At 46.8% G+C, this 27,972-nt stretch overlaps 1 protein-coding gene across 25 annotated transcripts in view; it reads right to left on the reverse strand.

Annotated features, from left to right (window-relative positions):
* KALRN (kalirin RhoGEF kinase) overlaps positions 1 to 27,972 on the reverse strand; it is a 675,882-nt gene that overhangs the window by 367,828 nt on the left and 280,082 nt on the right. For all 25 annotated transcript variants that reach the window (XM_047734954.1, XM_047734936.1, XM_047734961.1 and 22 more), the window contains exons 7-9: positions 18,530 to 18,721; positions 15,389 to 15,520; positions 12,032 to 12,262 (exon numbers count right to left, since the gene is read on the reverse strand). In XM_047734954.1, the coding sequence (XP_047590910.1) occupies positions 12,032 to 12,262; positions 15,389 to 15,520; positions 18,530 to 18,721 (555 nt within the window). The remainder of the gene's footprint in view (positions 1 to 12,031; positions 12,263 to 15,388; positions 15,521 to 18,529; positions 18,722 to 27,972) is intronic.

A 27,972-nucleotide genomic window follows, 5' to 3' on the forward strand; every position in this document is an offset into this window, starting at 1 on the left:
CTTTCCATTTTCATACTTGCGCTCTGGTTCTGATAAATGACAGTTATGCCTGTGAACTTGAGTGGGAAGTAGCACCCAGTGATAGTTTTCAATCTGATTCTGGCAAGATGTATCTTTAGTTTCAAAGAAGCAATTTTATACATTTGGGTTTAAAAATAAGTTATAATGTGCTAATATAGTTGGATCCTAAAATTAACAAAATAGGGACACCAAATCCATTTGAAAAACACAAACTTAGACTTAATGGAATTAACCTGTACATTCTTTTTTTTTTTTTAAAGATTTTATTTATTTATTTGACAGAGATCACAAGTAGGCAGAGAGGCAGGCAGAGAGAGAGGAAGGGAAACAGGCTCCCCGCTGAGCAGAGAGCCCAATGCGGGACTCAATCCCAGGACCTTGGGATCATGACCTGAGCCGATGGCAGAGGCTTTAACCCACTGAGCCACCCAGGTGCCCAACCTGTACATTCTTGAAAGGGCATTTCACTGGGACGTAGTTTTTTTTTGGGGGGGGGATCCCTTAACCTGACATGCAAAGTCTTCTGTGGCCACCTCACCCCTTCTCAACCTCACCTCCAGTGAATCCCCGCCTCACCCCTGAACAACCCAAAAACTGCTTCTTGCTTCCTGAGTTCTGCTCTTACTACTTTCAACTTCACTTGAAATGTCCACCTCCTTCCTCCTCCCTATCTTCATCTCCTGGTCTCCTTCCTACTCATCCTTTAAGCACCATCTCAAAATCACTAGTTCTGGAAAGACTCCTCTTTAATAACCCACCCAGGGTGGGGTGGTGTCACTCTCCCCTGATTCTTTTCCAACCACAATTACTGCCTCCAGGCTTGTCTCTCCCACTAGACTCTGACCTCCTTGTGATTCCCAGACTCACAGCACAGCATGGTTTGTTACAACGTGTTGAATGGCACTCAAGTCCTGCTCATCCCCACGACACAGCTTTGGGGTGAATGTGTCAGCTCCATGCTCCCCTTCTTCCCTCTGGCGTAAAGCCTCTCTCAGTCTGCACCTGGAGTTCTCCCCTTGTGTGTCTCCACTCTCTCCACTGCCCCACTTGGCAGGTGGTTAGTCCTCGGGCTTAAGAAGGAGTGTGGGGTTTTGCCCACTGTATGCTACCCTTCCACCAGTCCTTCCGCACCCCCCCATCCCTGCCAGCATTGCTCATGCAGGAGATAGCCAACGAATGCTTACAGCCTTATACCCATGGGCGGTCAAGTACAAATGTGGTTGAGGCACCTGCCCTGCCATCTTGAGAGAAGCTGTCCCACTTTGTTCGGGAGGGGACCAGATCTGTGCCCTGTCTTTGGGAACAGAAACCCAGGACCTCTGGCCACTACAGTAGGCAGGCGGTCTAAAAAACAACTTATAAAGCTCTTCCTCCTTTCCCATGCCCCAAGTGCTCAATCAGAAATGAGTCCTTTTCAATAACAGTCTTTTCCAAGAGAGAAGCTCACATCCTGAGCGGATGTGGGAACAGCCATTATACGTAATTCCCTAATCACCCCCTGTCTTCCTCATCTAATTGTGTTTATTCCAATAAGCACACAGTCAAGGCAGAGTACTTTTCAGGGTAGGAGACAGTCTCTTCTAGTTGCTAAGGGGAAGAGAAAAAGTCCTTTTGAAGAGAACTATTGATATATTTTTTTCTGAACAGTGGCCATGAATGCAATTGAGTTAATGGGAGAAAATCGGGGGCCTAGCTGCCTGCTGTCCTGGGACTCTTGATTTTTTTGGCTCTGCTAATGGGGTAGAATCTTATTGTTAAAGGAAACCGACAGGGTCATTCAGCCCAATGCAGGAGGCCCCTGCACTTAGATACCCACCTTCGAAGTTTTAAGTTCAGATCTAAGCTCTACCTACATATACAAGTACTTTGGGCTCCTAAAGCATCAATAAATTGTGGCCCCATCACGATCAGCGTAACTTACAGACACCATCCTTGGGATCAAGAGGAACCTGGGCTCTGGTCCCAGCTCTGCCCCTAACTAGCTGTGACCTGGCTCCTCTCTGGACCTCACTGCCTCAAATGAAAATGCCAGATCAGACCATCTCCCTGTCTTCTTCAACTCAAATATTTCATTTAAAAATTTTTTTCATTTTCTTAATTTTTAAATCTATCTTTTTTAAATTTTATTATGTTGTGCTAGTCCCCATACAGTACATGATTAGCTTTTGATGTAGTGTTCATTATTTTTTTATATGGAGGGAATAGCAGCTCCCTTCCTCAGAGGAAGAGATGATTTCCCAGAAGGGTATGCTCTTTGTTCCGCTCTGGGCCAGGGCATTGGCTCATCACCTCTGTGTTACCTCACCCTACCGCTTGGCTGCAAGTCTGAGATGCTTTCTTATTAACCCTTTCTTGTACACTGTTTCCACCACAACCATAACCAATCCAAGCTACCATCTTTCCTCCCTCGCTCTCTAATGAGTGGGTGGTAACGCCACGGTCGTCTTCTTAGACTCGTGGCATTACCATCCACTCATTAGCTGAACCTAATTCTTTTCAAAAAAATTTTTTAAAGATTTATTTATTTGAAAGAGAGAGAGCCCACGAGAGAGAGCATGAGCAGGGGGAGGGGCAGAAGGAGGAAGAGGAGAAGCAGACTTCCCACTGAGTACAGAGCCAAAGCAGGGCTGGATCCTAGGACCCCGAGATCATGACCTGGGCCAATGGCAGACGCTTAACTGACTGAGCCACCCAGGCGCCCTAGCCAGACCTATTTCTTTAAACATAAATCAATTCATGACATTCCCTTTACTAAAAACTGTACCATTTTTTCCTACCACACTTAGAAAATCCAAATGCTCTTCATAACTTATATGGTCTGCTTTGATCTGGACCCTTTTCTTCAAACTTCTTACCCTTTTGTCCTGCTCTGTATTCAACAGCGGCTTTGGCCATTCACCCATTTTTGGGAATGTCCCCAGCTCCTTCTGGTGTCAAGGACTTCGTAGATCCCATTTCACATGCCTGGAACCTCTTCTTAAACACATCCCCTGGCTTATTCCTTCAGCTTTCTGCTCAGACATTACTGGCTATCAATATATGACTTATTCTATACCCACGTGTTTATGGTGGCATTTTCTTTCTACCTCCTGAATGTAAGCTCCACGTGGACAAGGCTTTGTTTGGTTCACAGCTGGGCTCTCAGGGAGCATTTGTTGAATGAATGAGTGAATGAACTCATCCCATCTGATCTGAGAACTTCCTGTGTGATTAACGGAAATGGAGACAATTTACGAACACATGTGGAATTAGAATCCCAACTCTCTGATTTCCTCATCTGGCTCCCTCTGATCAATCCTCTTATTTGAGACAGGTTACTAAGCCTGTGTCATAGTTTGATCCACAGGAAAATGAGCCACAAGTTTTTGTTGTTTTAAGTAAACTGAAGAACTCCTCGCTCAGCTCACAGGAACTTCCCCCAGCCCGCAGCCTCCTAGCTCCTCAGAAAGCCATTATCCTGAGACCAGTGAAAAAGAGCGCACACACAATCAGCTGTCTACAACACGTTTTGTTCTGTGAAAGGCTCCAGTACACACAGTGTGTGAGCGTACCCAAGACACTTCAGCGCAGCATGATTTCTCTCTCCTGCAATAGCACAGTGAACGCTAGTCCCGAAGAGGAGTGGCTCACACAATGCCAGCACCACCCGCTCCCGTCGCCTGAGCCTGGAGAGCTTGTAGGTGCCACCTGAAATGCCCAATTCCTAGCAAGTCATTTTCTGCCCCTTCTTTGGTATAATTATGATCAAAATAAATGTCTTGCTACAGCAGGAGACGCCATCATTTTTCCAAGAAGCATCAGCTGAAACTCATTAGCAGGTGTTTGTTCTCCTTCTCCTGAGAATTGTGGCCCCTTCACCTGACAGATCAATGCTGGGGAGAAGCTGGCCTGCACACCTGAAGCCCCAAAGTTTCAGCTGCCTCCACTCTGCCACTTTAAAGTTCTTATGCATCACCTGGGGTTCTTTTTAAAACATAGGTGAGGAGGTTCAGGACAAACCACCCCCACCGCCCTGTGGAATGTGTCCCTTTGGCACGTGGATTATTTTGTGCTGAAGGCACTTGAGCCCCTGTGGCCTCAAGAGAAAATTTGTATCCTCCCTTAACTACTCAGAAAGAATCTAAATTGCAGGTCTTTCCCAGAATAAGGGTTATTAGCAAAGATAAATTTTATCTGAGTAACCCATCTGTGTGGCAGGGCAAACATCTAATTACCAAACATCTGCAATTCTTCTGGCCCTGTGAAGCGCATTCCCTTCCTCTGGAATCCCAGACCCCTAACCCCTTCTCCTTAGTTCAGAATGACATATATACCTCATTTTGCCTGTCTTCGGAATTTACATGTCTTTATGGATTCCCCATATGCATGCCTACTAAATTTTATTTTGCCCTGTTAATCTGTCTTGTATCAACTTGATCCTTAGTTCAGCTAGAGGAGGAGACAGCAATTCTTGCCCCCGTAAGAAGGGGCAGAACACTCTTGCTCCCTGATGATACGCACCACCTTACAGATTCTGTGAGTAAGAAAAGGGCTAGATAATCTGTGCTTATAACAAGTTCCCCATCCTGAGCACATGATTTTAATGCCAGGGGTTCAAGGACCGCACTTTGAAAAATGTAGTTCCACATTTGCACCTGATGCCTCCCTTGTTTTCTCAAATCTACCCTTGCCTCATTCCCTAGTTCCCGCACTCGGGCCACAGGAATACTGTGGCTCCCAGGAGCTTCCTGCTCCAACTTGACTTTTCACCTGCATCAAATCACCTCAGACCTTCACCCTCAGAGTGTGTTTTCTCAGCTCACATCTTTGATTAGTTGCCCACTGGTGACACAATGTGAGTCTTTTCTTCGTTAGCCCGGTAGCTAAGGCTTCCGAAATAGTGTATTGAGGTCAAGGACGGGTTGAGAATAGGGGTTATTAGAAAGAAGTGACCCTGGATGGGAGTTGTCTTCTCAATCTTTAACATAATAAGAGAAAAAGTATTGGGGACATTAAAAGTACTTAAAATGTCTGTGGATCAAGAAAGCCCTGAGGCTCAGTGACCCCTGGGAGGGGACTTCCTCTCACTGCCTCCCAGGCCCCAGTAGTCTTGCAGCCCTGCAGGATGGAGGCACCGAGGTCCTTCCTTAGAAGGTGCTCACCATGGAATGACTACTCTTCAATCAGAGAAGAGTTTGCATTCAGAAAATCAAAGTAAGCACCAAGGCACAGACTGTGGTAGGGAAGGGTGGAAAGGAAGGCAGAAAGTAGGGCAAAGAGGAATGCAGGGTTAGAGGTTTGGGGTGAAGAGTATAGAGTGCGAAGGGTACTAGAAACCCAAGCAGTTCATAGGCAGGAGGGTCTGAGCATGTCTGAGGCAGGCCTCTAGTGCTCACTCCCCAACCTTGCCAATTCTAGGTAGGGATTACTCGGAGAAGGCAGAAACAGACCCTACAGTGCCAGCCTCCTATGGCGGAGTGATAGAAGGCTCCCTACAAGACCAGCAGCATCAGAGATGCTAACGTTGAGGGAGTTTCCTTACCTTCACTGCAATCAGAAAGCAACTGTGATGCACAGAACACTTTCTCCCCTCTCTCCCCTCCCTATGGCCCCCAGTGCAGCTGAGCCTCAACCCTGCTTTCTTTCTGGGTGTTCACGCTGCCCAAAGAATCACCTATCATCTACTTGAATGTATTTCAATGGATTATGACCATGAAATAACTTACCCCCAAACAGTACTACTCCTAAACACTAGCACGGGCAAATGGATATGATTCAAGACACATTCTACAAAGAAAAACATCAGCAACGCTGAGTCAAGATTGTGAAAAACAAATGAGGATGGGTAATGTCTGTTCTGGGGATATCTGTATCAGAGATAGACGACTACAGAAGGCAATTTTATTATGATGCAACTAATGGGGAAGAGTGGGTATGAGTATCCCTTGTTTTGTCACCTGTGGGTCTTATTGGACAAGCAGTTTGAGGATGAATCTCAGCTATGGGCTACATGACCTTGGGCAAGTCTCACACTCTGGGACCAAGTAATCTACCAGGGCCCTTTGAGCAATGACATCCCATCACTAACTTACAAACCCCTCAAGGGCAGAACAATATTGTTCTATATTTCTGCATTCCCGTCACCTAGCGTGAGGTCCATGGCATAGCAGAAAGGCTAAAAACAGGACCCAGACGTAAGACGGACTTGCATTTGAATTCTCACTCAGCTATGTGACCTTAGGCAAGTTTCTTTAACCTTTCTGTGCCTCAATTTTCTCACCAGTAAGATAGGAGCGAAACTATCACCTGCCTCCCAGGGAAGATTAAATAAGAAAAAGCAAGTGAAGAGATTAGATGTTCAATCATAGGTACTCAGAAAGATGATGAATCCTGAGCTTTGAACCACACAATCTTTTATAGGCACGTTTAATTCCAGTAACAAAATCTCAGGGTTGGAATCCAACCCTCTCTCTGATATTTGGATCCTCTCTGCCACACACCCAATAAGCAAGCAGTTGGCATTTCAAATTTTGCAGGTGGTTCTCCCTTGTGTGTGTTCCCTGATCTCTCTGGGACTACACCCAGAGCACTCTCCTTCTTTGCTTTAATCCTTTCTTATAAAAAGGGTTCATCTCTAGACCCATCATCATTCTGGTCACTTTTTTCTAACTAATCATTCCATGTGCAACCCAAAGCGCTCATCTTTTATTATGCAAAGCTGTCAGTTGGAGGATACAATGTCCAGACTGGTTTAGTATGATTAAGGGAGCACAGTCCCTGGAGCTAGTAAAAGACTGAATCTCTGCAGTTTGAAAAAATTACTCTCAAACCCTTTTTACATATTCTTTGTCAGACAGGAGCTGACATAGTAAAACCTATAATTCTCCATGTGAGGCTCCAGAAAAACGGATAGAAACAGGTGAGATTCATTTGTAGGACAGGAACTATGGACTTTAATATTAATACAGTCATTCAGAAGGGAAAGTCATTGGGCCTGAGAGATTCTGCCATCACTGCCCCTTCCTAGCTCACCTGACTGGACTGCTTATAAGGCATTGTTTTTAAGGAAGGGCCTTGGAGCCTCAAACATCACTGTCCTATCCATACCACCAAGACCACTCCTCACCCTTCCTGCCTTACCTCCCCCCACTGCTCTGCCAAGAGTGGGCATCCAGTTAGACTTTCCCTTCCCTGTCCCCTGGCTGTGGCTTAGCCCTCTGCTTCCTGGCCTTCCCTGGGAACACCAACTCTATTTCCTCTGCCTGAGCTCCAAGAACCACTGCCATCCCACTCCAACCAAAAGGATCATTCTCTGCTTTGACTCTACTGGCCCACTGTTATTTTGCTTCTTTGGCTCTGAACCCGGACAGCCGTATGCCATTCATTCATCCTTCAGTGTATATGTCTTCTCTCAAGTGAGGGACCTAACTCCCAGCACAGGGCCTTGCATACAGGAGGTGTACTAAAACATTTCATCAGTTTGTTCTTGTAAAAAATAGAGGGAGAAGATAAAGAGAGGAAGGCAAAACAAGATGGCCTGCAGAGAGTATTCAAAAAACCGTTACTCTAGCTAGGGAAAAAATGGAATGGAAACCGTATCTGTAAGAAAGATCAAGAATGTACCTACTCCTTCTTCTTCTCAGTACGAAGTCAGGTTATCTGGGCTGGGAAGCGGTCCCTCACATTCTGGGAACACACAGGAGTTAGGGGAAGATAAGAAACAGAAGTGGAGATAGGCTGATGTTGTCATGGGGTGACTGTCTGGCTCTTGCTTGGTGCTAACCCATTCTAAATAGGAAAAACAATAGCACTGAAAATTATTCCACTAGTGATACAAAAGCAGGTGTGCCCCATCCACATTTCCTGCTGCTCCATGAACCGCAGTTCCAGTTTGATCCTTAGAGACTGATTTCCTCTGCCTTTAAGCCCAGCAGGGAAGAGAAACCTGAGCACATCTGTTGGGATTGAATCAAGGGAGAGCAGCCACAAGGGTGATGTGCCAGGCCAATTCTGACCGCAAAGGTTTCAATGGTATCTCTTTGTCACTCGTGTCTATCCTTGGTTTTCATCTTCTTGCTTTACTCTGCTTTGGGCCCTTAATGGGCAAAATATTCCCACTTGGGCAAAAACCATGCCCGGAATTGGCTACGCGGCAAGCAGGCAGGCAGGCAGAGGCCGCCTCACTGTCCTGCCCTCTCCCTCAACCAGCTGGCATTCCTGCCTCTTTGTCTTCTGTCCCTCTCTCTCCTTCCTCTTTCTCTTTCTCCTCCCATCCCAAGGATGTCAGTTTCTCTGCTCTCCATCTTCAAATCTCTCTCCCTTCCTTCCTCCGTCCCCGTTGGCTATCTGTCTCCCTCCTTTCCCTGTTTTGGGCTATGTGCACGTGTCGGTCTGTCTTTCCCCTCTCTATGGAAGCATGAATGTGTGCTTCCTGTCTCCCTCCCTGCTCTCCTTCTCTGTCTACCTGGTTCCTCTCTTGTGTGTCTTTTCTCTAGGCTACCTGGACTGGGAGCCAGAAGACTCAGTTTCCAGTCCGGGCACTACATTAATGAGCTGCATGGTCGTGGCCACGTTATTTCACATCTCTAGACCTCAAGTTCTTCCATCACAGTGTAGGTTAGATTAGAGGGTCTTTCAGGTCTCTGACAGCTCTGAGGTTTGATCACTGAATGAAACAGAACTTGGCAGACCCCCAAAACAATCACTATTTTACAAAGAGGAGAATCATGCTGGGGTCCCAACAGCACGAGCACCAGGGGGCACCCAAGTCCCACTCAGAGGATGGGGCTGCTGAACCAGACCACACTAATGGAGGCCTCCCTTTCTGCTACGCCACCAGGGTGCTGAGCCTTGTCCTGGTCTCTCATTCAGTCCACTGGGATAGGTATTATGATCATTCCAGAAGCACCAGAGGTGGAATACCTTGCCCAGTCCTGTAGCCAAGACTTGATAACAGGATTTATGCCCAGGGGTCTGACCACAGAGCCAGTGTTCCTGGGCAGAATCCTGTATTCCAGCCACGGACGCTCGCTCACCAGCTCTCCACTGAGGCTGCTGAGTCAACACCTCTGGACCTCGAATGTGCTCAAGAATCTTGGGCCCAGACCATACAGATCAGTCAATTCTCTCCTCCCTTCAGACCCCAACTCTGACTTCTTGTGCCTCGGCCTACAACTGTTCCATCACTACTCTACCGCCCTGCATACTGATGGCACATTCTGCTTGAACTGTTCTTTATAGTTTCACATGCGGATGTCTTTTTCTAACAAACCAGGCATCTTGCCAGAGCGTCACACAGTGCGGTTCCAGGCCCAGGGCAGAAGACAGAGCTTTCTGAAGAACTGATGAGCGCCAGCAGACTTCGTGAGCCCTGAGGCCGTGTCCCTGTATCCTCCACCTTGTCTGTAAATACCTGGGAGCCGCAAGACGCTCCCATCAGCATCCCTGCAGGCAGACTGCAACTACACATGAGTAATTACCACACAGGCCATGCGGGAAGGGTGTCAATGGTGTCCACCCCACAGATACAGGAACTGGGGGTCTTCTGATCATAATTCCAGCTCAAGTCAGCAAATATAAAGAGAATCCCAGCTTCATGGCAGATAGAGTCAAGAGTTGGGAGGTGCACAGAGAAGCAGCAGCCATGGTTTCTACTCTTCAGGAGATAGAGAATCAATGAGATGAAACATGCAAAATAAAAATGATAAGTATATAATGTTTCAGTCAGGAGTTGGAGTCAGGAGAGCCAAGTCCAAGTCTTTCACCCTAACTGTTGAGTGCCTCACGTCCCGAAGACCTCTGACGTACCAGCTCAGACACCTGCTGGGCACCAATGACTGACTAGGAATAAGCCAAGCACTGGAGACCCTCCAGTGGATTCAGCAGCCCTTGCTTCTCCACACTCACCTGTGCTCCTCTGGGCCAGTGTCACTGACACAGGGAGTGGGAGCCTGTGTGGGACAACGGGGGAATGAAGTTATGTTCCAGAAGTGAGAGTCACACATCCAGAAGAGAACAATGTAATTACCATCCTAGGGATGAACCCATCACATCTGAACCCATTACATCAACCTCATAACCTTCTACTTGCTTTTCCTCAGTGCCAACAATATGATCGGTATGGTGGAGATGAATTGATAGCATCTCAATTTCAGAAATACTCTCATTTTTTAATTAACATACAATGTGTTATTTGCCCCAGGGTACAGGTCTGTGATTCATCAGGCTTACACACTTCACAGCACTCACCATAGCATATACCCTCCTCAATGTCCACCACCCAGGAAATACTCTCATTTATAAGAGCATGACACAGAATGGCCCCAGGTGTAGCTTTTACTATTTTTTCTTCCTAGCTTCTGTGTGTATGTCGTGGTGGCCACAGAAAAGTCTGGATGTCACCTTCCTGCTGGGGAGGCCTTTTGCCCACCCCTCTCGCAGCCCCTCTGCCCTCTCTCCAGTGCCCACCCTGGGGCAACAGCCACAGAACCAGTGGGAAGGCAAGGAGCACACCAAGGACACGGTACAACCTGCAGCCAGGTTCCCTCCATGAGTCACTCTGTATTCCCTAAAATAGTCACAGGCCCGTGTGTGCCTCCAGAGGCTGGCACCTCACTCCGTCTCAATCACAGATGGACTCCGTGCTCCCCTCTGCCCTGGGATGATGTATTTATCTGGAGAGTTCCAGATGGCACGAGTAGGCAACTGATTCATTTGCTTGTCCATTCCTGGCAGGCCCCACAAGGGTTTGGGAGCTGAGGCCAGCACATAAATGCCCTTATGTGCCCTGAGCCTCTCTCCTGAGGCTCAGGTATTGCCTCTGATGACTCAGTCACTTGCCCCAGCCTGGGGCAGCAGGGGTGCCTGCAACAAAGCTGGGCAGCCCAAGACTTAGAAATGCTCCTGAAGGTCTGTGTACTCCCAGGACTGGTCGCTCAGTGAATCCCTTCCCAGAGGGTGTCACAGCCAGTGACAGGATGCCCTGCTCTCCCTCCCCCCTCCCTCTGTCTCAGGGCACCCAGCACTGGGGCCCCTCCCAACAGCAGCTGCGAAGGGGACCACACTTCAAAGACATGTCCCGCTGGCTCTTGTGTTCCTTGTGTATTTCAATACACTTTTTGATTACAACTGGCCGAGTCCACAGAGGGTAGAGGAGTGTGAAATGTTACTTTATATGTACAAACTTGAATTATGCGCTGGCCACAATAAGGTCTGATAGCTTGAGTGCCCCCACCCTTGCCTGTCACAGTGAAATCAGCAGGGAGGTGATGTTAGGTCCCAGCTTCAGTCTCTGGCTCCCAACCAGCTCCCCATGCCCCAGAATACCCATACCAGAGCAAAGCTCTCAGGGGTCCCCAAAAAGACAGAGAAAGTACAAGGGGAAAAGAATGGGCTATTTCATTCAAAGGGTATATTTGTGGCAAGGCTTTCCTTTCATGGTTAAAACATAACCATTTCTTTATCATTCATGGTAAAGGGAAAAGCTATGACTGGTATAATAATGCAAAAAGACAGATTAAGCCAGAAATAACCTCTAATCATTAAGAGCCCATGTTTTCAATCTCGTTTGCCAAGTAAGACCTGGCCGAAGAATCCCCTGAAGGTCCTATACCCCAACCACACCCCAGCTTCAGCAGACCACAAGTATCCTTGATGGAGAAGTGAGCTCATTGTGCGTGGTCCAACTCTGACAGTGCTCAAATACCACCCTCCTGCACCCCTACCCTGGACTCATCTAGAAAGCTCCTGCCCGAGTGAGGGTCAAACTCTCCCACAAAGAAAACCAGCCATGCAACCAGAAGGAAGGGCTTTGTCTCCCCTTCCCCACCCCAGAGAGGTCACCGGCCCATGGGAGGGGGCTCCTTAGGCAATAAGTCCAGAGGGTACCGTGTGGGGTGGGGTGGGGGCCAGCTGGGGCTGAATGGCCCCCTTCCCCCAGGCAGCAGGGGTTCCCAGACCTGATCCCCCCAGGTCAGGGCCTTAGGGTCAGGGCCTCAGGCTGTCTGCCTGCCGGGGGTGGGGGGGGCATTACCTGCTGCACGTCCTGCTGGAAGACGCAGAGCTGCAGCCGCTGGTGGAGCCGCACCTTGCGGTGCTGCCAGATGCTCTCGAGCCGCCGCTGGTGGTGCAGCACCTCATGCACCACATCCAGCACCTGGTGCACCGCCTTGGAGTAGTTGGCAGTGGCTGTGAGGGACTCAGAGTTCCCGGGGCTCAGGGGCCGCTGCAGCACATCCAGCAGGGCTTTGCCATCCTGGCTGACCTGCAAGAGGGAGAGGTCAAATTGAGGGAAGCTAGGAACGGGCAGGGGCCCAGGGCGATGGGGAGGGTCGGCTGGCTGGGGGGCTCCCTCGCGGGAACCCAGAATCCCAGGACACTGGAGGCATGCACCAGCCAGAGAGGCCCAGTGCTCAGCCCGCAGCCTGGGGGAGGGCAGAGCACCGGAATCCTGGGATAGGGGCTGCTCAGTCAGTGTCTTTCCCCACCCTTGCACTGGGCAGGGACTCCCTCTGTCTTGATCCTCCGTCCCCAGCACTCAGAACAGAGCCTGGGCCATCGCACGTGGTACATCTTTTGACTGAACTTCAGTTCAGAAATGAAGCAAAATATAAGTTAATGCCATAAACCTCTCTCCCTCTTTCTTCCTCATCTCCTTGACCTAGCTCTGAACATCTTAATGTGTGACTGGAGGCAAGTTACTTAACTTCTCTGGGCCTCAGTTTCCTGAGGGGATAGAAATAGGGAAAATAGGAATAGAATGGGGACAACCTCACGGAGTTGTGGTGAGGACTGACCAAGTTAACACAGGGAGTGTTCAGAACAGGGCCAGGTAGGGAGGACTGGCTCCTAATTCTGTTTTCACCATCAGCATCTTTATCAGCACCATTTCTCTCTCCTGTCTTCCTGATTTCCTCCTCATTTTCTTTTATATTTACCCTTCTTTTGCTCTCCTTCTATACAACTTCTTTGATTTCTGCTGAGAGTGGTAATATCCCCGTCTTTCCAGAATATGCAGGGTTAAGGGAGGGACCCTAAGACTACAGACCCAATACTCATGCTCATATGCTCCTCTTCCACCCTCAGTGCTGAGACCTGTGGGGCTGAGAGCCCCTGTCATTCCTTATTGGAATCTGGGTACAATAACAGGCACCCGTATTTCTGGAAAGAGGCATCATCTGATCAACACTTGTGGCTCTCCAATGCTGGCCGAGGACACAGTAGACCATACATCTTTTCAGTTTAAACCAGTGGTGACCAGGGACTGTAAGGCCCTAAATCGATTTGGTTAATGATTAAATCAAAGTTGGTTTGGAGTTGAAACGGTCTTTCCCTTCTAGCAAGGTGGGGAAGTAAGTGTGCTCCTACCTCCTGCCTTATAATGATGAATGAGGAGCTGTTTGCTGGGCTCCAACCTCCCTCCGCCCCACCCTCACGTCTGATGATAGCTTGCTGAGGGTTCGGCAACACACAGGCATCTGTTACCCCCTGTTCATGGGGCAACAGAAACGGTGTGGGGCTGGGAGGGCAGGTGACTAAGAGGAACACTAGGCCGAGAGTACTGTAGTTGAGACAGGAGAGGAAGCCTGGCAGGAAGCATACAGCTGGCTAGATGACCACCTCTACCCACATGCCAGCCTCCAGAAATGCACTGCCAGGGGAGGCGAAGAGCAAGGGCTTCATCAGTGATACAAAGGTAACACCCTCCAGAGATGTTAGTAAGACAAACAGCCTGTGGCCAAACCCAGGAGAGCTCTACTCAGGGAACTCCGAGCAGATGGGCTCTTTGGCACCGTGCTATGTCCAGGTTCAGAGTGGTTAGAGATGAAGGCCAAGTCCTAAAATCCAAGTCAACAGAGCTCTAGCTCTCTGCCTCCGTCTGCAAGTGCAGGGACAGGGAGGCAGGGACAGCCCACTGACCTCTGACGTGGGCTTGGAGGGAGTGTCTGTGTCCCCCAGTGCTGGGGCCTGAGAAAACACGGGGAGAAATACTGTGTCACTCTCTGACACAAACGCCGTCCCCGCCAAGTGTGAGACATGTAAGCCTGATATGAATCTCACTTGTACACTCTATGTTCATATATTATGAGGAGTAAATTTAGAGATTCTTGACCCACAGTTCTTTTCTAAGAGAAAGCCTTGGGCCATTTGGATCAAAGCTGATGAGATCAGATCTGTCCCACAAGTCTTCCCCATTGCCTCCTCTAATACCAAAACACGATACCATTTTTTTTTCAGCACTAATTACTGTCAGGCATGGGGCCACAGACATTATATGGGCACTATCTTTGTAACTCTTCAAACTATAGGCAAGTGTTATCACCCTTATTTCACAGAAGAAAGTGAGGCTTAGAGTACCTAGGTAACTTGCCTAAAGTCACGCCGATAAGCAGGGGGTTAAAAGTCAAACTTCGCTTTGACTGTGGCAAAAACCTTTACTCTCACCCAGAAGCCCTTGGTTCTTTGACTTCAGCATGCGTGCGTCAGATTTCCCCGGGGTAACATTAACTAAAATATAGGTTCCAGGTCCTACTTCTTCACATTCTGACGCAGTCTGAGGCGGAGCACAGGAACAAGTCTGAGGCAGGTGGTCCCAGAAACCACTTGGAGAAACACAGCTCCAACTCTCCTTGCCATATAGGCCAGATGTGAATTCACTTTCCCCTCCTCATTCAGTTTCCTTAATTAGCCCATCTCTTTATGGCCCTCAACCTCTCCCCGAGAATTCACGCCAGTTAGTCAACTCACTCACTTGTGTATGTCCACAAAGATGCACCCATATGCCCCCTTCTTTTTCCTTGGAAAGCAAAAGACCCCCCCCACACCCCGCCTTCTTAACTTGAACCATGCACCCAGCCTTAGATTTTTCGGTGAAATAGTCTTTTAACTTGTCCTTCACTTCCGTGGCAGCTTCTCACTCCTGCAAACACTTCTCTCCACCCCATGGTGAGTTCTCCTCTGTACTTTCTGGTGAGAAAATGGGTATTCGTTGACAAGCCTCTTCATTAAAGGGGTGGCAGGCCTGGCCTGTATACAACCGCCCCCAGCCAGAAAGCACCCTGAGGAGCACAGCCTTGCTTCCTCATATTTGTGTCCCAGGGTAGAGAGTCTGATCTTCATGCAAGGGTGAGGGAGGTATACATGCGTGCACATACACACACAGGCCCGTGTGCGGCAGGTGGAGCCCACTGAAGGCTGCATTGTCTCTGTTTCCTGGCTGGAGATCTCATTATTCATAGCTCAAGGATCTTAAAGATGTCTCCGAGGGGAGAGAGATGATGTCTTTCTTCTTGGTCCTACCCAGGCTATTACACAAGGTACAGGTCAATGCTCTTGTCGTTAACCCACATCCACACACCCCACGAGCCCCACGTGTCCTGCAAGTCCTCACCTCTGTGTAGGCCTGGGTCACCTGCTCATACAAGGACTGGTGGTGGTGGATGGCCAGCTCCAGGTCCTGCATCTCGGAGGGCAGGCCCCCCTCACTGCACATCTTGCACCAGGCGTCCACTCCCGACAGGAACTGGAAGGACATAGCAGCTGCGTCAGTGCGGGAGCGCTAGGGGCAGGCGATGGACCTTGGGAAGAAGCATCAGGACCTCTGGGAACCTCAGAGGCCAATGCAGAGGATGGAGTCTTTCTCTTTAATTCTACAAACATCAACCCCACGAAAGAAGCAGGACACGGCACCTTTGTAGGAAGTGTGGTTTCCACAAACAAGGATGACTGTTGTGAAACCATTGGGGTGCGAGCCACCTGTGTGTTCAACAGGCTGTACCCACACACTGACTACAATGTGTGGGGTCAGCTCACTATCTTACATGTACACCTCAGAGCTTCTCGTCCTGTGCACACTCACACGGGAGAGGCTGCGTGCCAGGTAAAATGGGATGCTTCTCCACGTGGACAATGGGTTGTGAGGAGGAACAGAGAACAGCTCCTACAAAGCCATCAGGCACCCCAGGGAACTTGCAGAGGCCATTCCCACAGCAGATGGAAATGAATGCTCCCCGAGCTCCCCACTGTTGGGTCAGTATGCTTCGGGCTGCGGGAGGGGAGGGGCAGCTGAGGGGGACAGACGGCGCCATGACCATTGGTTCCTGGGATGTGATATAGAGATACAGATCTCGACAGAAAGCAAATTATTTAAAAATTAAAATTAACAACTGTGGAACACCCTAGGTCTCCATGCACAAAAAGTGAGCTAACTGAAACCACTCAGATTTATTGGGTGGAAAAACACACCTCTAAAATGCAGATAATTCTTCACCCAACAGTCTGGAATGGTTCTGTCTGTGATTCCTCTCGCCTGGGTGCACAGCTCCATTTAAATTAATTGCCTAAATACCTTTCTATCTCGTTGCCCAGAACAGCCCATATGAGGACAATAAAGAGCTGCCTAAATGAACGCATAATAACCTTGAAAAAATAGCCTCAAATCTGTTGTTTGGTGTGTGTTTGTTTTTTCTCCCCCAGCTAAAAGGAAGCATGGTTTATGAGGTTCCCTGGAGGACTGGTACTACCTGAGGAAACTGCATTAAAAAATAGATACAAATAAAATTGCTTCTAATCCAAAGCAGTCTAAGCCAGGCAACATCAGCTAGACACTGACTCCGCCCATCACTCCCAGGTCGGGCATCGAGCTTTCCGCAACCCCTGGAGTTCTAGTCCGGTGTCCATCAGCTCGCAGGCCCTGGCCTGGTGGCTGTCCTGGGTAGTTTTTCATTCTGGATGTTCTTATCCCATTAGGCCAGCCCTTAATAATTCTGGAAACGTGCTGGGTGCCATCCAGCCTCGGACTGCATATGCTTGCTAACATCTCAGCAGCTTCTGAAATAACCATTTCATGGAGGAACCTGAAAGCAACTTGACGTTCGTCTGTCAACCATGGCAGAAGCACCTCTCCAAGGCCCTTTGGATTTCTCTGTAATACTCTAACAGAGTATTCTAAGAATCCTACAGCAGACCACACAAAATGGTCAGCTCAAGGAGAGAAAGGCAGGGATACAGCAAGGGAAGCACTGAGTCTCCCTTGCCAATCTGGACAAACTTTGAACAAAATGTGCAAGTGGTAGGGTTGAAGAGAGAGCTGGAGATTTGACATGAACACTCTCCTGGGCCTGGGCACGAACCAGTCATGATCAGTCATTACCACCATGATCCTTAAAAAAAAAAGAAAAAAGGTCTAGATTCCTTTCAATGTGTGGGGCTGCCCCCGACTTATGACACAAGTATTTCAGTCCTTGGGAAGGTCTCAGGATTTCTCCTTCACCTCACACAGGTGAGGGAAATATAAACATACCAGGATAATATGTTGCATAAATACAGTAGTAATGTCTAGCATTTAAAAAGCACAATAAGCACCTTACATGTTCCATCTCTAATTCTTATATTAGCGCTGTGAGATTTATGATTATCTTGCATTAGAGATGAGAAAACAAGCCAAAAATGGTGAGGTGACTTGCCTAAGAGTTAATGATTGGAAGCTACATGTGCCTGGCCGCAGAGCTTAGATTCAATTATCCCATGCTGCCTTCTGGGTTAGGTGGGCCCAACGCAGGGAGAGATTTAAGGTATTACCTCATCTAGGCCTCTCCACCATCTGTATGCTACCCAAATGTCATACAAAGAAAGGAATTTAGAGGTTAAAACCACAAGCTTTAATGTTAGACACATCTCAGGTGAAATCCCAGCTGTTCATGGATTGTGTGATTTTCACAGTGGTGTGTTAGTAAATGTTTAATCACCAGCATATGTGTGTGTGTGTGTGTGTGTGTGTGTGTGTGAACACACAGAGAACATAAGTAATAATAAAATGTAGTAAAGTAACCAAGAGTGATGAGTTTTGAGTCTCTCTTACCTTTGTTTTAATATATTTACTGTAAATTTATACAATTTAGTTTTAAGTAATGGCTATGTTTAATAACCGGTTCACAAATTTCCAGAACATTTGACATTTGGCTCCCTGTAGGCTGCTTAGAGCCAGCTCCAACACACCACCGGTTCCTGGGTAGGTCATTAATCTCTCTGAGCTGCCATGCTCTTCTCTGTGAAATGGGTGAGTAATGTCACTGACCAACGCAAGTAAGTAAATAGAAACGAATACTTATTATTTTTATCCACTGTGTAATTATTACATTATCACTATCCATAGCAAATGCTTCATGTAAGATTAATTTCCCCCTGCTCTCAGCACTCAGTGATCAGTATCTAGATTCACCCCTTCTGTCTACGCTCTGGGAATGTGGTCAACACACACGCACACATGCACACACACAACCATAAACCACCAAACAGAATGTAAACAGCTCTAAGTCCCTTCTTGTTGGGATGTTAAGCAAAGCCACCTGGAGTGACCGAAGTGTCCTTGTGTACACAGGAGCGAGGAAGGTGGTAGAACACAGGTTACCGCTGCAATGACTCAGCAGGGTCTTGACTGTTTCCGGGAGAGAGGAGGGGCTCTCTACACAGACAGCGCTTGTGCTCCCACCCTTCCAACCAACAGCCTCCACAGCCTCTCCCTTGGCCTCACCTGCTCAGCCTTCTGGTGGAACACTGCAGACATGGCGAGGATGGTGCTGCGTTCATCCAAGGCAGCCGCGAAGCTCTTCCACTCCTGGTCCAGCTGGGTGGAAATCTGCTTGATTTGCTGCGAGGCATAATGACCAGCCTCAGAGAGGCGGGAAGCCACGGACATGATGCGGTTGATGTTGACATAGGCGTTCTGGGAAGCAGAGGAGGGGCAGCACTTAGTGGGGCGAGCTAGAACGACACCCACTGAGCGCTTTCAGGGGTGGGTGAGTATTTGGGGAAGGAGGCTACTCAGAACAGAAAGTCCAGCCAACAGTCAAGATTTAAATGAAGAGAGCAAATGAAGAGAGCATATTGGAAGAACATTCTTCCAATAATAATTATTATTGGGTAGGTATGCTATGTTATGTGCTCTGTATGTACTAGATCCTTTTAAATTTTACATCCTGGGCACCTGGGGTGGCCCAGTTGGTTAAGCATCCAATTCCCGATTTTGGCTCAGGTCATGATCTCAGAGGGTCCCAGGATCAAGCCCTACAATGGGCTCCACACTCCACGGGGAGTCTGCTTCAGATTCTCTCTCCCTCTCCCTCTGCTCTTCCCCTGCCTCTATCTCTCTTTCTAAAATATATAAATAAATCTTTTAAGAAAAAACAAACAAAAAAGAATATTCTTCCATGCTAAAGATCCACATCTGAAACTAATGATGTACTGTATGTTGACTAATGGAATTTAAATTAAATTTAAAAACAAACCAAAATGGTGGAACCTTTTCTTATCCTTACTAGACTTTGAGATATTTCCCTACCTAACTCCAACAAGGCATCTGTGGGTTATCCCCAAAAAACATCTGTAAGGCTCTCCTGGCCCTGCTGACTTCTCTCATCATGTGTTTTGTTTACAATCGTTCCCATCTTTGATTGCCAATTAAAAATTCATGACCATGTGTGCTGTTTCCTACCAGGCCAATAGAAAACCCTCCAGGAAGGAACAAGGCAAAAGAAAAACCCCACAAACATAAGACAGTAGCGAGCATGATCATTTTTAACTGCTACCTCTTATTAATTGTCTGAGGTGTCAAAACAATCAAATAATATTGTGGCATCCACAGGGAGATTTTCTGAATCACACAATGTCTGCCTGAAGAAGGACTAGGGCGGCGAGTTGCTTGTGCACCTTTGTTCTTTGTTGCAAATCTTCTCCACTGACAAGAAATATTCTTCAGCAATGGTGTTTTCTCCTGGTTCTATTATGAGCTCAGGAATAGTTCATTAATATCGGGTAAGTGAAGGTTCTTTATTTTCCTTCCCCTCCTCCTTCATGCTCCCTATTCATCTTAACTGTCCCTGTCCTCAAGCCCTCCATCCCAAACCTGAGCTAAGTTGATAAGGTTCATTTAAAAGGTCTCTGTAGAAGTTTAAAAGGTTAAGTGTAGTGCTCAAACACAAATTCATCCTGATGTCTAATGATCCCCATGTGTAATCTCTTTCTTTAGTCTGGCCTAAGACCTTTCTGATGCAGTACATTTCCTTAACAGAACTAGAATATTACTCTTGTTATTTGAAATAACTATCCTTCAAAGATTGAGGAGTCATTATCAGCCTTGTTTTACGAGTTAGGACACAGATTCTACTTAAAATTAAGCTCTATTTATAGAACTGACAGAAAAACCAACTCTGTACTTGGAAAAAAAAAGAGAGAGAGAGAGAGGAAAAAAAGTACCGATTTTAATAGTTTTGTCTTCTAAGGGAATGACATTTGGATTCCCCCAAATTTCCTGCTTGTGTACTTGTCTTAGTTTGGGTTGCCTCCAAAGCAGACCTTGAGACAAGAATTTGGGTTGGATGACTTATTTGGAAGTGACTGCAGAAAGCAAGGTGAGGGAGAGGGCAAGTCAAAGAAAAAAAGGAAAGAAAATGAATAAAGGATGTATTTATTAATGGGTTAATTCTACAAGCAATTAGAGTTATCCCTCCTGAAATCTTTTTAAGCAACTGTGTAGAACAAATTCAGGCTGTCTCACTGGGAGGTGAGGTATATCTGGGGAATTTATGCACCAAGTCTGATTGCTCATGGTTGAGGGTTCTTTGGAGTAACTCCATTTCCAGCCTGACCTACACACAGGCCAACCACATCTCCCAGGTCAGAGAGTGACCATGGGCAGAAAAATACAGGAAGCTATCAGTTTCTATGGGAGCCACCTGCCTTTGACCTTCAGGGCTGGCTGAGGAGATGCAGGTATGACATTGACAGTGTGTCATAGAGCTGTCCTTCCAAACTGGATTCAAATCCTGAAAACCTTCTTCCCCAACCCAATGTATCCAGATTTATCTAGTGTTATTGGGTTTTCCTGTCCTGGGAAAGTCTTTGTGTGCTTTGGCCAGATGGAAAGCAAGGAAAGTAACAAGAGCTGCGCACCAGCTTCTCCCAGGGTCCCTCCTGGACATCTTATGGATGCCCAGCCCATTGCCATCACTGCCTCTTTACTTTCGCTCCCCACAGAGAACAGAGGGAGGCACACTTCTGCTCACTTTTAGGAAGAACCTTCTAGCTCTTAGAAGTGTCTAACTGTGGTGGCCTCTGGAGGCTGTTAACACTTTGTCACTCATTCAAATATTTATGGAGAGTTGGCCAGGCTCAGTGATGGGGGCTGTGGGAGATCAATGAGGAATGAGGCAGGATTCCTGCCCTCAGGGGCTCACAGCTGAAACAAGAGAAGTCCTCAAATAACTGCAATTTAGAGCAAAATGAAGTGTTTCTACAGAGGCGGAGGCAGCTCGCTGCAGGGGTGCGGAGGAAAGGGCTCAGAACCACCAGTGGTGATGTTGGGAAGGGGCTTCCTGCACAGAAGGGGGTGGTGAGGCTGGCCCTCCTCCAAGACCCCCTTCAACCCTGAAGCCTGTAATCACAAATGAAAGCGAAAAACAAACAAACAAACAAAAGACCACAGCTTACATTTCACATTCTAGAGACTAGTACAGTAAATGCCTTTTTGTTTCCTTATCAGTGGGCAGAGAAATGTCTTACTAAAACTAACAAATGATTATGCTTCACAAAAGAAGTAGAGGGAGTAGTCCTCACAACAAAGGGATAAATAGAATGTTGACTCATGAATCTGCTCATTCTTCTTCCCTATAGCCCCTTTTCAAAATACCAAAATACTGCAGGCAAGTCATGTGGCCCAGGTTCATCATCATCACCTTCTTCATCTTCCTTCAGCCTAGAATCTGAGACACATGCATAGCTAGATTCTAAACAGCAGTCAAAAACCAAAAGAAAGGAGAGGAATGGTAGAGAAGGTCTCCAATGACTTAAAAGGAAAGAGCAAGGTTAAAGAGCTGGGTTAAGAGTGAATAAACAGGGGTGCTTAGTCATTATGCATAAATGACATGTCATGGCCTTTGGTCAGCCCATCCCTGTGGTTCTTCTGTGTCACTGTTTAGGCATCCATTAAGGAGCATTTGGAGTCATGTTTGTCCTGGAGACGTGGCCAACAGGAATATTTTCATTCTTTACGACCTCTCCATTCCCTACCAGGTGCCTCCTCCACGCCCTCCAATCTGGCCCTGCTATGCTTCCTTGTCAGCCTAAAATGCCCTTCCATCTGCAGAGCTGTCTATCAGTCAGGGGCATCAAAGTCACTTGGCCAGGAGCTGGGACACAAGAGTTCTTCTGGTCTAGCTCTAACACTCACCTAAGATGTCACCTGCCTCCCCCATGCCTCAGGTTTTTTATCCTTAAAAGGATGGTCTTGGACTAAGTAATCTTAGACATTCTATTTGAATAAGCAGGATCAGTTTCAGAAGGGATGTAGAAAGAACTTAGCAGGTCACAGTTTTCTTCTTTCTTATTTATTTATTTATTTATTTATTTAAGAGAAAGAGAGGGAGTGGCGGAGGGGCAGAGTGAGGGAGAGAGAATTCTAAGCAGGTTCCATTTCTATCCCAGAACCAGACATGGGGCTCTATCCTACAACCGCGAGATCGCAACTTGACCCTAAACCTAGAGCAGGAGGCCCAACCGACTGAGCCACCCTGCTGCCCCTCTTCTGTCTTATCTTCAGTGCTGAATAAGGGAATACTGACTAAATCTTTTCTCCTCCTCAAGCCCTCTTCTATGGAGAAGGAAAGGCATAAACTGAAGAAATAAGGGTAACTCAAAGATTTCAAGTGTCCATGTGCAACAGAGAAGTTTTAAACCAAAGAGCAACATGATCTGATTTATGCTTTTAAAAGACTGCTCTGGGGGTGCCCAGGTGGATCATTCGGTTAAGTGTCTGCCTTCAGCTCAGGTCATGATCCTGGGGTCCTGGGATCAAGTTCTGCATCGGGCTCCCTGCTCAGTGAGGAGTCTGCTTCTCTCTCTGTATTTGTGCTCTCTCTCTCTCTCTCTCTCTCTCTCTGTGTGTGTCAAATAAATAAATACAATCTTTAAAAATGAAAGATTGTTCTGTGTGCTCAAGGTTCAGCAAGGAGAGGTCTGCAAAGGGTGAGACAGAGACTAGTACTGTCTACAGCCTTGGCAGTCCACATGTCTCAGCCCTTCTTTCTGGTTCTGCTCTCTGGCCTGTCATGTGTGGGCCATGGCAGCAGCTGGGCTCCCTTCCGAGTTCTTCAGCCTCCAGGGCACCAAGGACCTGATGCTCCCATCCCTGTCTCCTTGTCAGCCCCTTCCCCTTCCCCTTAGCCTAGACTAACCAGTATCTGGTTTAACTGGTCAGAAGTGAGTAATGTTACTAATAATTCTGGCTTCATGAGTATTTTCTTAAGCCCTTACCTCAAAACTGCTTAATTAATTTAAATCCTGCATATATATGCAGTGCAATTAATGTTATCAGTATTCACGTTATCGTGTAGTCCAAGATGTAAACAGGATCTACTCAGCAAAATGCAATGCACGTGTAGCACCAAGTAGGGCATGACCCACCCCGTCCTGCCTGCTTCCCTGCCAAGGCCTCTCCTCTCACTGTCACTTTGGTCACAAATGGAAAATATAACTAAATTGCGGCAAAAATCTCACTAACTCAAGGCCCTCTATACTTACATCCTGCCTCCTTTTGTTGCCTAAATTCTGTTTCCCTGTTTCATTCTTGCAGTCATTAATTGGATGTCACAGGATGGATGGCCCTTCTCCCAAGGCCTTGCTCCCTGCTGTGAATAACTGAAATCAGCGAAGCAAGTGGTCACCCTCCTGGAATAACCAGTTGGCAGAATCCTGATGAAAGTTTTCGGTCCTGCCAAAATGTTCTCACTTTGAACCTGGCTCCTGGCTGCCCTCACTGGCTACAAAACAGGCAAAGTTGCTTGCAAGATAATCATAACTCTCCATTTAAAAACCCAGCTAAACTTTCTTCCTAAATGAAGTTTCTTTCGCAGTACACTCTGAAAGAGATACTGGTTCTTCTAGATATAATCATTTGATAAAAGCTATCATTTTGGTAATCTTAAACCCTGGGCCAGGGGTTGATGGCAAGAGCAGATCGTTGTGTATAATTGGAATCCCATTGACTTCACTCTTAAAAGGAGGGGTGAATTTTACACCTTGGTCATAAGTCCCCATGTTGAAACAGAAACTCTCTCCCATGGGTTACATGAGATGGCATAAAGCATCTAGTCTGTTGTCTGACATAGAACTGGTAACTCGAAGAGTGACATCTCTTTTCTCTCATCCGGTTCCAGAAGGCTGGTATGAACTCACCAAATTAAGTGTGAACCAAATCCAAGTATTAGTAAAAAGCATAACAAACAGGAAAATCTATCAACTATTCCAACAAGAGGCAGATACTTCAACAACCCCAAGTGCCATTGTATTTCACAGAGAACATGCCACAGTGTCCCCTCCTGTCCCTGGGGAGGAGTCTCTTTCCACAGGAGCCTGCCGTGTGTGTCCAGCCCTACAGCAGGCAAAGCTGCTCTCATCGCTTGCTGGGACACTGCCCTGCACACCCCACCGCCTCTGCTGGCAGTGACCCTTTCCCTAGGGTTCAAGGGTCCAGGCTCTGCATTGTCCACAGGTCTTTCTTTCACCCAGAGAGATCAGAGATTCAGAACCAGCAAGCAACTCACTCTGTGAGCCATGTCCTTGCGACACACACAATGTCCTTTTATACCTTAAGGTGGAAAAGCAGTGTCTTTGTCTCTTGGGATAGCCTTCTTAGGGCATCTCCACTACTTTGGCATACCCAGAGTACAGAAGCAGGCATGTCTTGTCCTCACAGAAGGCAACAGATGCTTTACCTCATCACTGACCCTGCTGTCAAAGGTGACAGAAGCTTCCTCCCCAGGCTAGGCCTGTGGCCCTTCACTTTGTCATCCAGGGGCAATGCTTCTCATGTTCAGAGGCAGAGGGGAACAACCGAAGAGCAGTCTCATCTCTGGGAGGAGTGAGTTCTGCACATAGGGTTCTCAATTCCATTCCAGTGAATGGGCTGCAGCTTTTAATTATTATTAGGAAAATGGAAGTTGTGATCCCTTAAGATCAACACAGGAGGTGAGGCACAACGGCCACATAGGGGACACCTTCCTGAAAGGGGCTCAGTCCAGACACGTCCTGGAGGCCTTGACTCTCCAAATCCAAAAGTCAAGGGAGGGAAGTCAGGCAAACACCTGGCTGAGGGCCAAGGGCCGAGGTACTCAGCAAAATCACTTGGGTCAAATGCAAAACGAACGTTAAATCAAAATGCTAAACACAAAATATATAAATAGTAAGGCCTCAGCTGAGAATGTACACATTACTAACATTATGTTCACCAGGAAAACACACCCAAATGTTACTAGTTACTGAATGCTTACTTTGCACAGATATGCATGGTGGTAGGAACTTTTCTAGGCTCTTTTTGTCATCTCAGTTCTTTTATGTATAGAGAAATGTTTAAAAAAATTGGGGAATGTACATATTTTTTGTAATTGGGGGAAAATGTTCTAAAACTATACAGAGGAAATATACAGTATCTCATCCCCCAGCTCTTCTTTTCACTACTGATGTTATTACATCAAAGCATCAGCTATCTATGGGCGTTGGAACAAAGAGGAATTTATATCCAACCTTTTATCTTGATCAAACTCGTTCTTTCTATTGAGACACAAAGGTTGTTTCTAGTTTGGGGCTTTTTTCCTCTACAAATAATAGTAGGGATTGTAGAATATTTTTAATTTTAATAGATTTGGTATTTTAAATATTTTTTAGTTTCACGAATTATTTTAATATATCTTTAATGAGTCTGGTCAGGTTGCTTTCCATGAAAGCTGTATTTACAAGCTGTATTTACGACTCCATCTCTTTTTACCTTAATAAAGCTTGTTTTTTTTTTAAAAAGTACGGCACAATTTACTACCAGTGAAATAGGTAAGTTTTAATGAAAAAATACTGCTTTAATAAGAAAAAGAATATAAACATACTTCATTTAAAGCTTTTTAGAAGCCAAAATCATAGAACAGTCTCATTTTGGAGTTGGAGAAAAACAACAACAACAATAAACCCAGACATTTCTTGAATCTACCCAGGAGGCGTTTGAAACTTTGTAAAGTCAATTAGGGGGTATGTTCCAAGTCACTGAAAGAGAGGCTGATGGGGAGTAGACCCTGGGCTCCTGATTCTTAGTCTGCATGACCCCTCTGTTTATAGCTATATTTTTCTCATGCCCTGCAGCTTATACTAATTTAAGTTTTTGTTTTGTCACACTCAGAGAGAGCCATAAGAAAAATACTTGGAGATCTGCCCACACAGCTTTCAGAGGCTTCGTGAGTAGCGTTCAGTATCAGTAAGAAGATAGATGGTGCCAGAGCAATGGAAAAAGCTGAGCCTCACTTCCTCTTTCCAGCTTAATGACACCATATGTATTGCTTCCATCTTTGCTCGTATCAAACCCACTTTGGGTCCTGATGCTGTTAAAGCATCAGTTTATGATTAATTAGTTTAACATTACCATGTAAACCTGCTGATCCCACCTCGAAACATATGGCCACTGGGATAGTAACATCTGGAATAAGAACTGTCCATGCTTGAAACTCTACTACAATGGCTTGGAGATATGACGGGCTCTAAATGAAACCTCCAACTTCTGCCTCCCACAAGCCACAGGGTGCCGTCAAGGGGGCCAAATAGGGCAGGTGATGGATGACTATCTGGTCAGGTCTGGCCAGACAGTAGGTCAAACCATGTGGAAGCCATCTGTCACTGTCAGGTGGAGAGAGGAAAGAAGTTGGAGCAGCCCTGGAGCTCAGCAAAGATAACATTGGCCTGTGAATCCCTCTGTCCCTCTCGCCTGGCTTGCTGTAGCAATGTTTCCTCCAGCAATTGTTTCACAAACCATTAAGCAACCATGAAAACAAGTGCCTGGCCATATGTCCAAGGGCCAAGGAGACCCAGGAGCAGATTTCAGTCAAAGAGAAACCAGTCTCCCTCTCCTTTCTCAGCCCCAAGTGAAACTTCCTCAGAGGGGTGAGTGTTTTTGTAGGAGGCAGCGTTGTGGGATTCACATGCTAGGGAGGAATGGGTATGGCTGGAATCAGATCTGGGACACTTCTGGGTAAAAGTGGCTGGGATCAATATAGCTCTTCTGGGTTAGAATACAGTAATTTCAGGCTGCCTTTAAGACTGAAATCAGAGAGGGGCACCTGGGTGGCTCAGTGGGTTAAAGCCTCTGCCTTCAGCTGAAGTCATGATCCCGGGGTCCTGGGATCGAGCTCCACATCGGGCTGTCTGCTCCACAGGGAGCCTGCTTTTCCCTCTCTCTCTGCCTGCCTCTCTGCCTACTTGTGATCTCTGTCAAATAAATAAATAAATTCTTTAAAAAAAAAAACACTGAAGTCAGAGGCTATAACACTTCATGGAAATATACTTACCAGTATTTTCTCCCCCAGATCTTTCTTGAGTAGGCCTGGCTATTCAGAGCTCAATGTGTGCATTGGCACAACCTGGGAGCTGGTTAAAAATGCAGAATCTCAAGCTCCTTCCCAACTTTTTGATGAGAATCTGCATTTTAATGAGACTGTCCCAAGCGATATGCATGCACATAAAAGTTTGAGAAGCTCTGTAGACAAGAACTCTGAGAACAAGGAAAACTGTTTCTTCTAGCACTCCTGACCCTGACGATAGTACTTGAACATTTGCCAAGCACAACATTCTGCCAAATGCTTTGCTTAAAATGCAAGATCACATCTCATCCTTATAACACCCCTGGCAAAGGTACTATCATTATCTCCCCCATTTACAGACACAGTGGTAAGGCTCTGAGAAATTGAAACAACTTGCCCATGGTCATACAACCAGGCAGGAAACCAACAGCAACAGTTAGCACCTCGTGCCCATGCTCTTTCCACCATGCTGTTTTACTTTGCCATAGGTGTGAAAGCAGCTGGGCTGACCAAGGCTGTCCCTAAAGGGAGAGAGGAGATGATGAAGAGAGTTTCTCCCAAAGATTCAAAGACTTGCATCTCAGAGAAG

This window comes from Lutra lutra, chromosome 1, assembly GCF_902655055.1.
Source record: "Lutra lutra chromosome 1, mLutLut1.2, whole genome shotgun sequence".
NCBI classification, from domain to species: domain Eukaryota; kingdom Metazoa; phylum Chordata; class Mammalia; order Carnivora; family Mustelidae; genus Lutra; species Lutra lutra.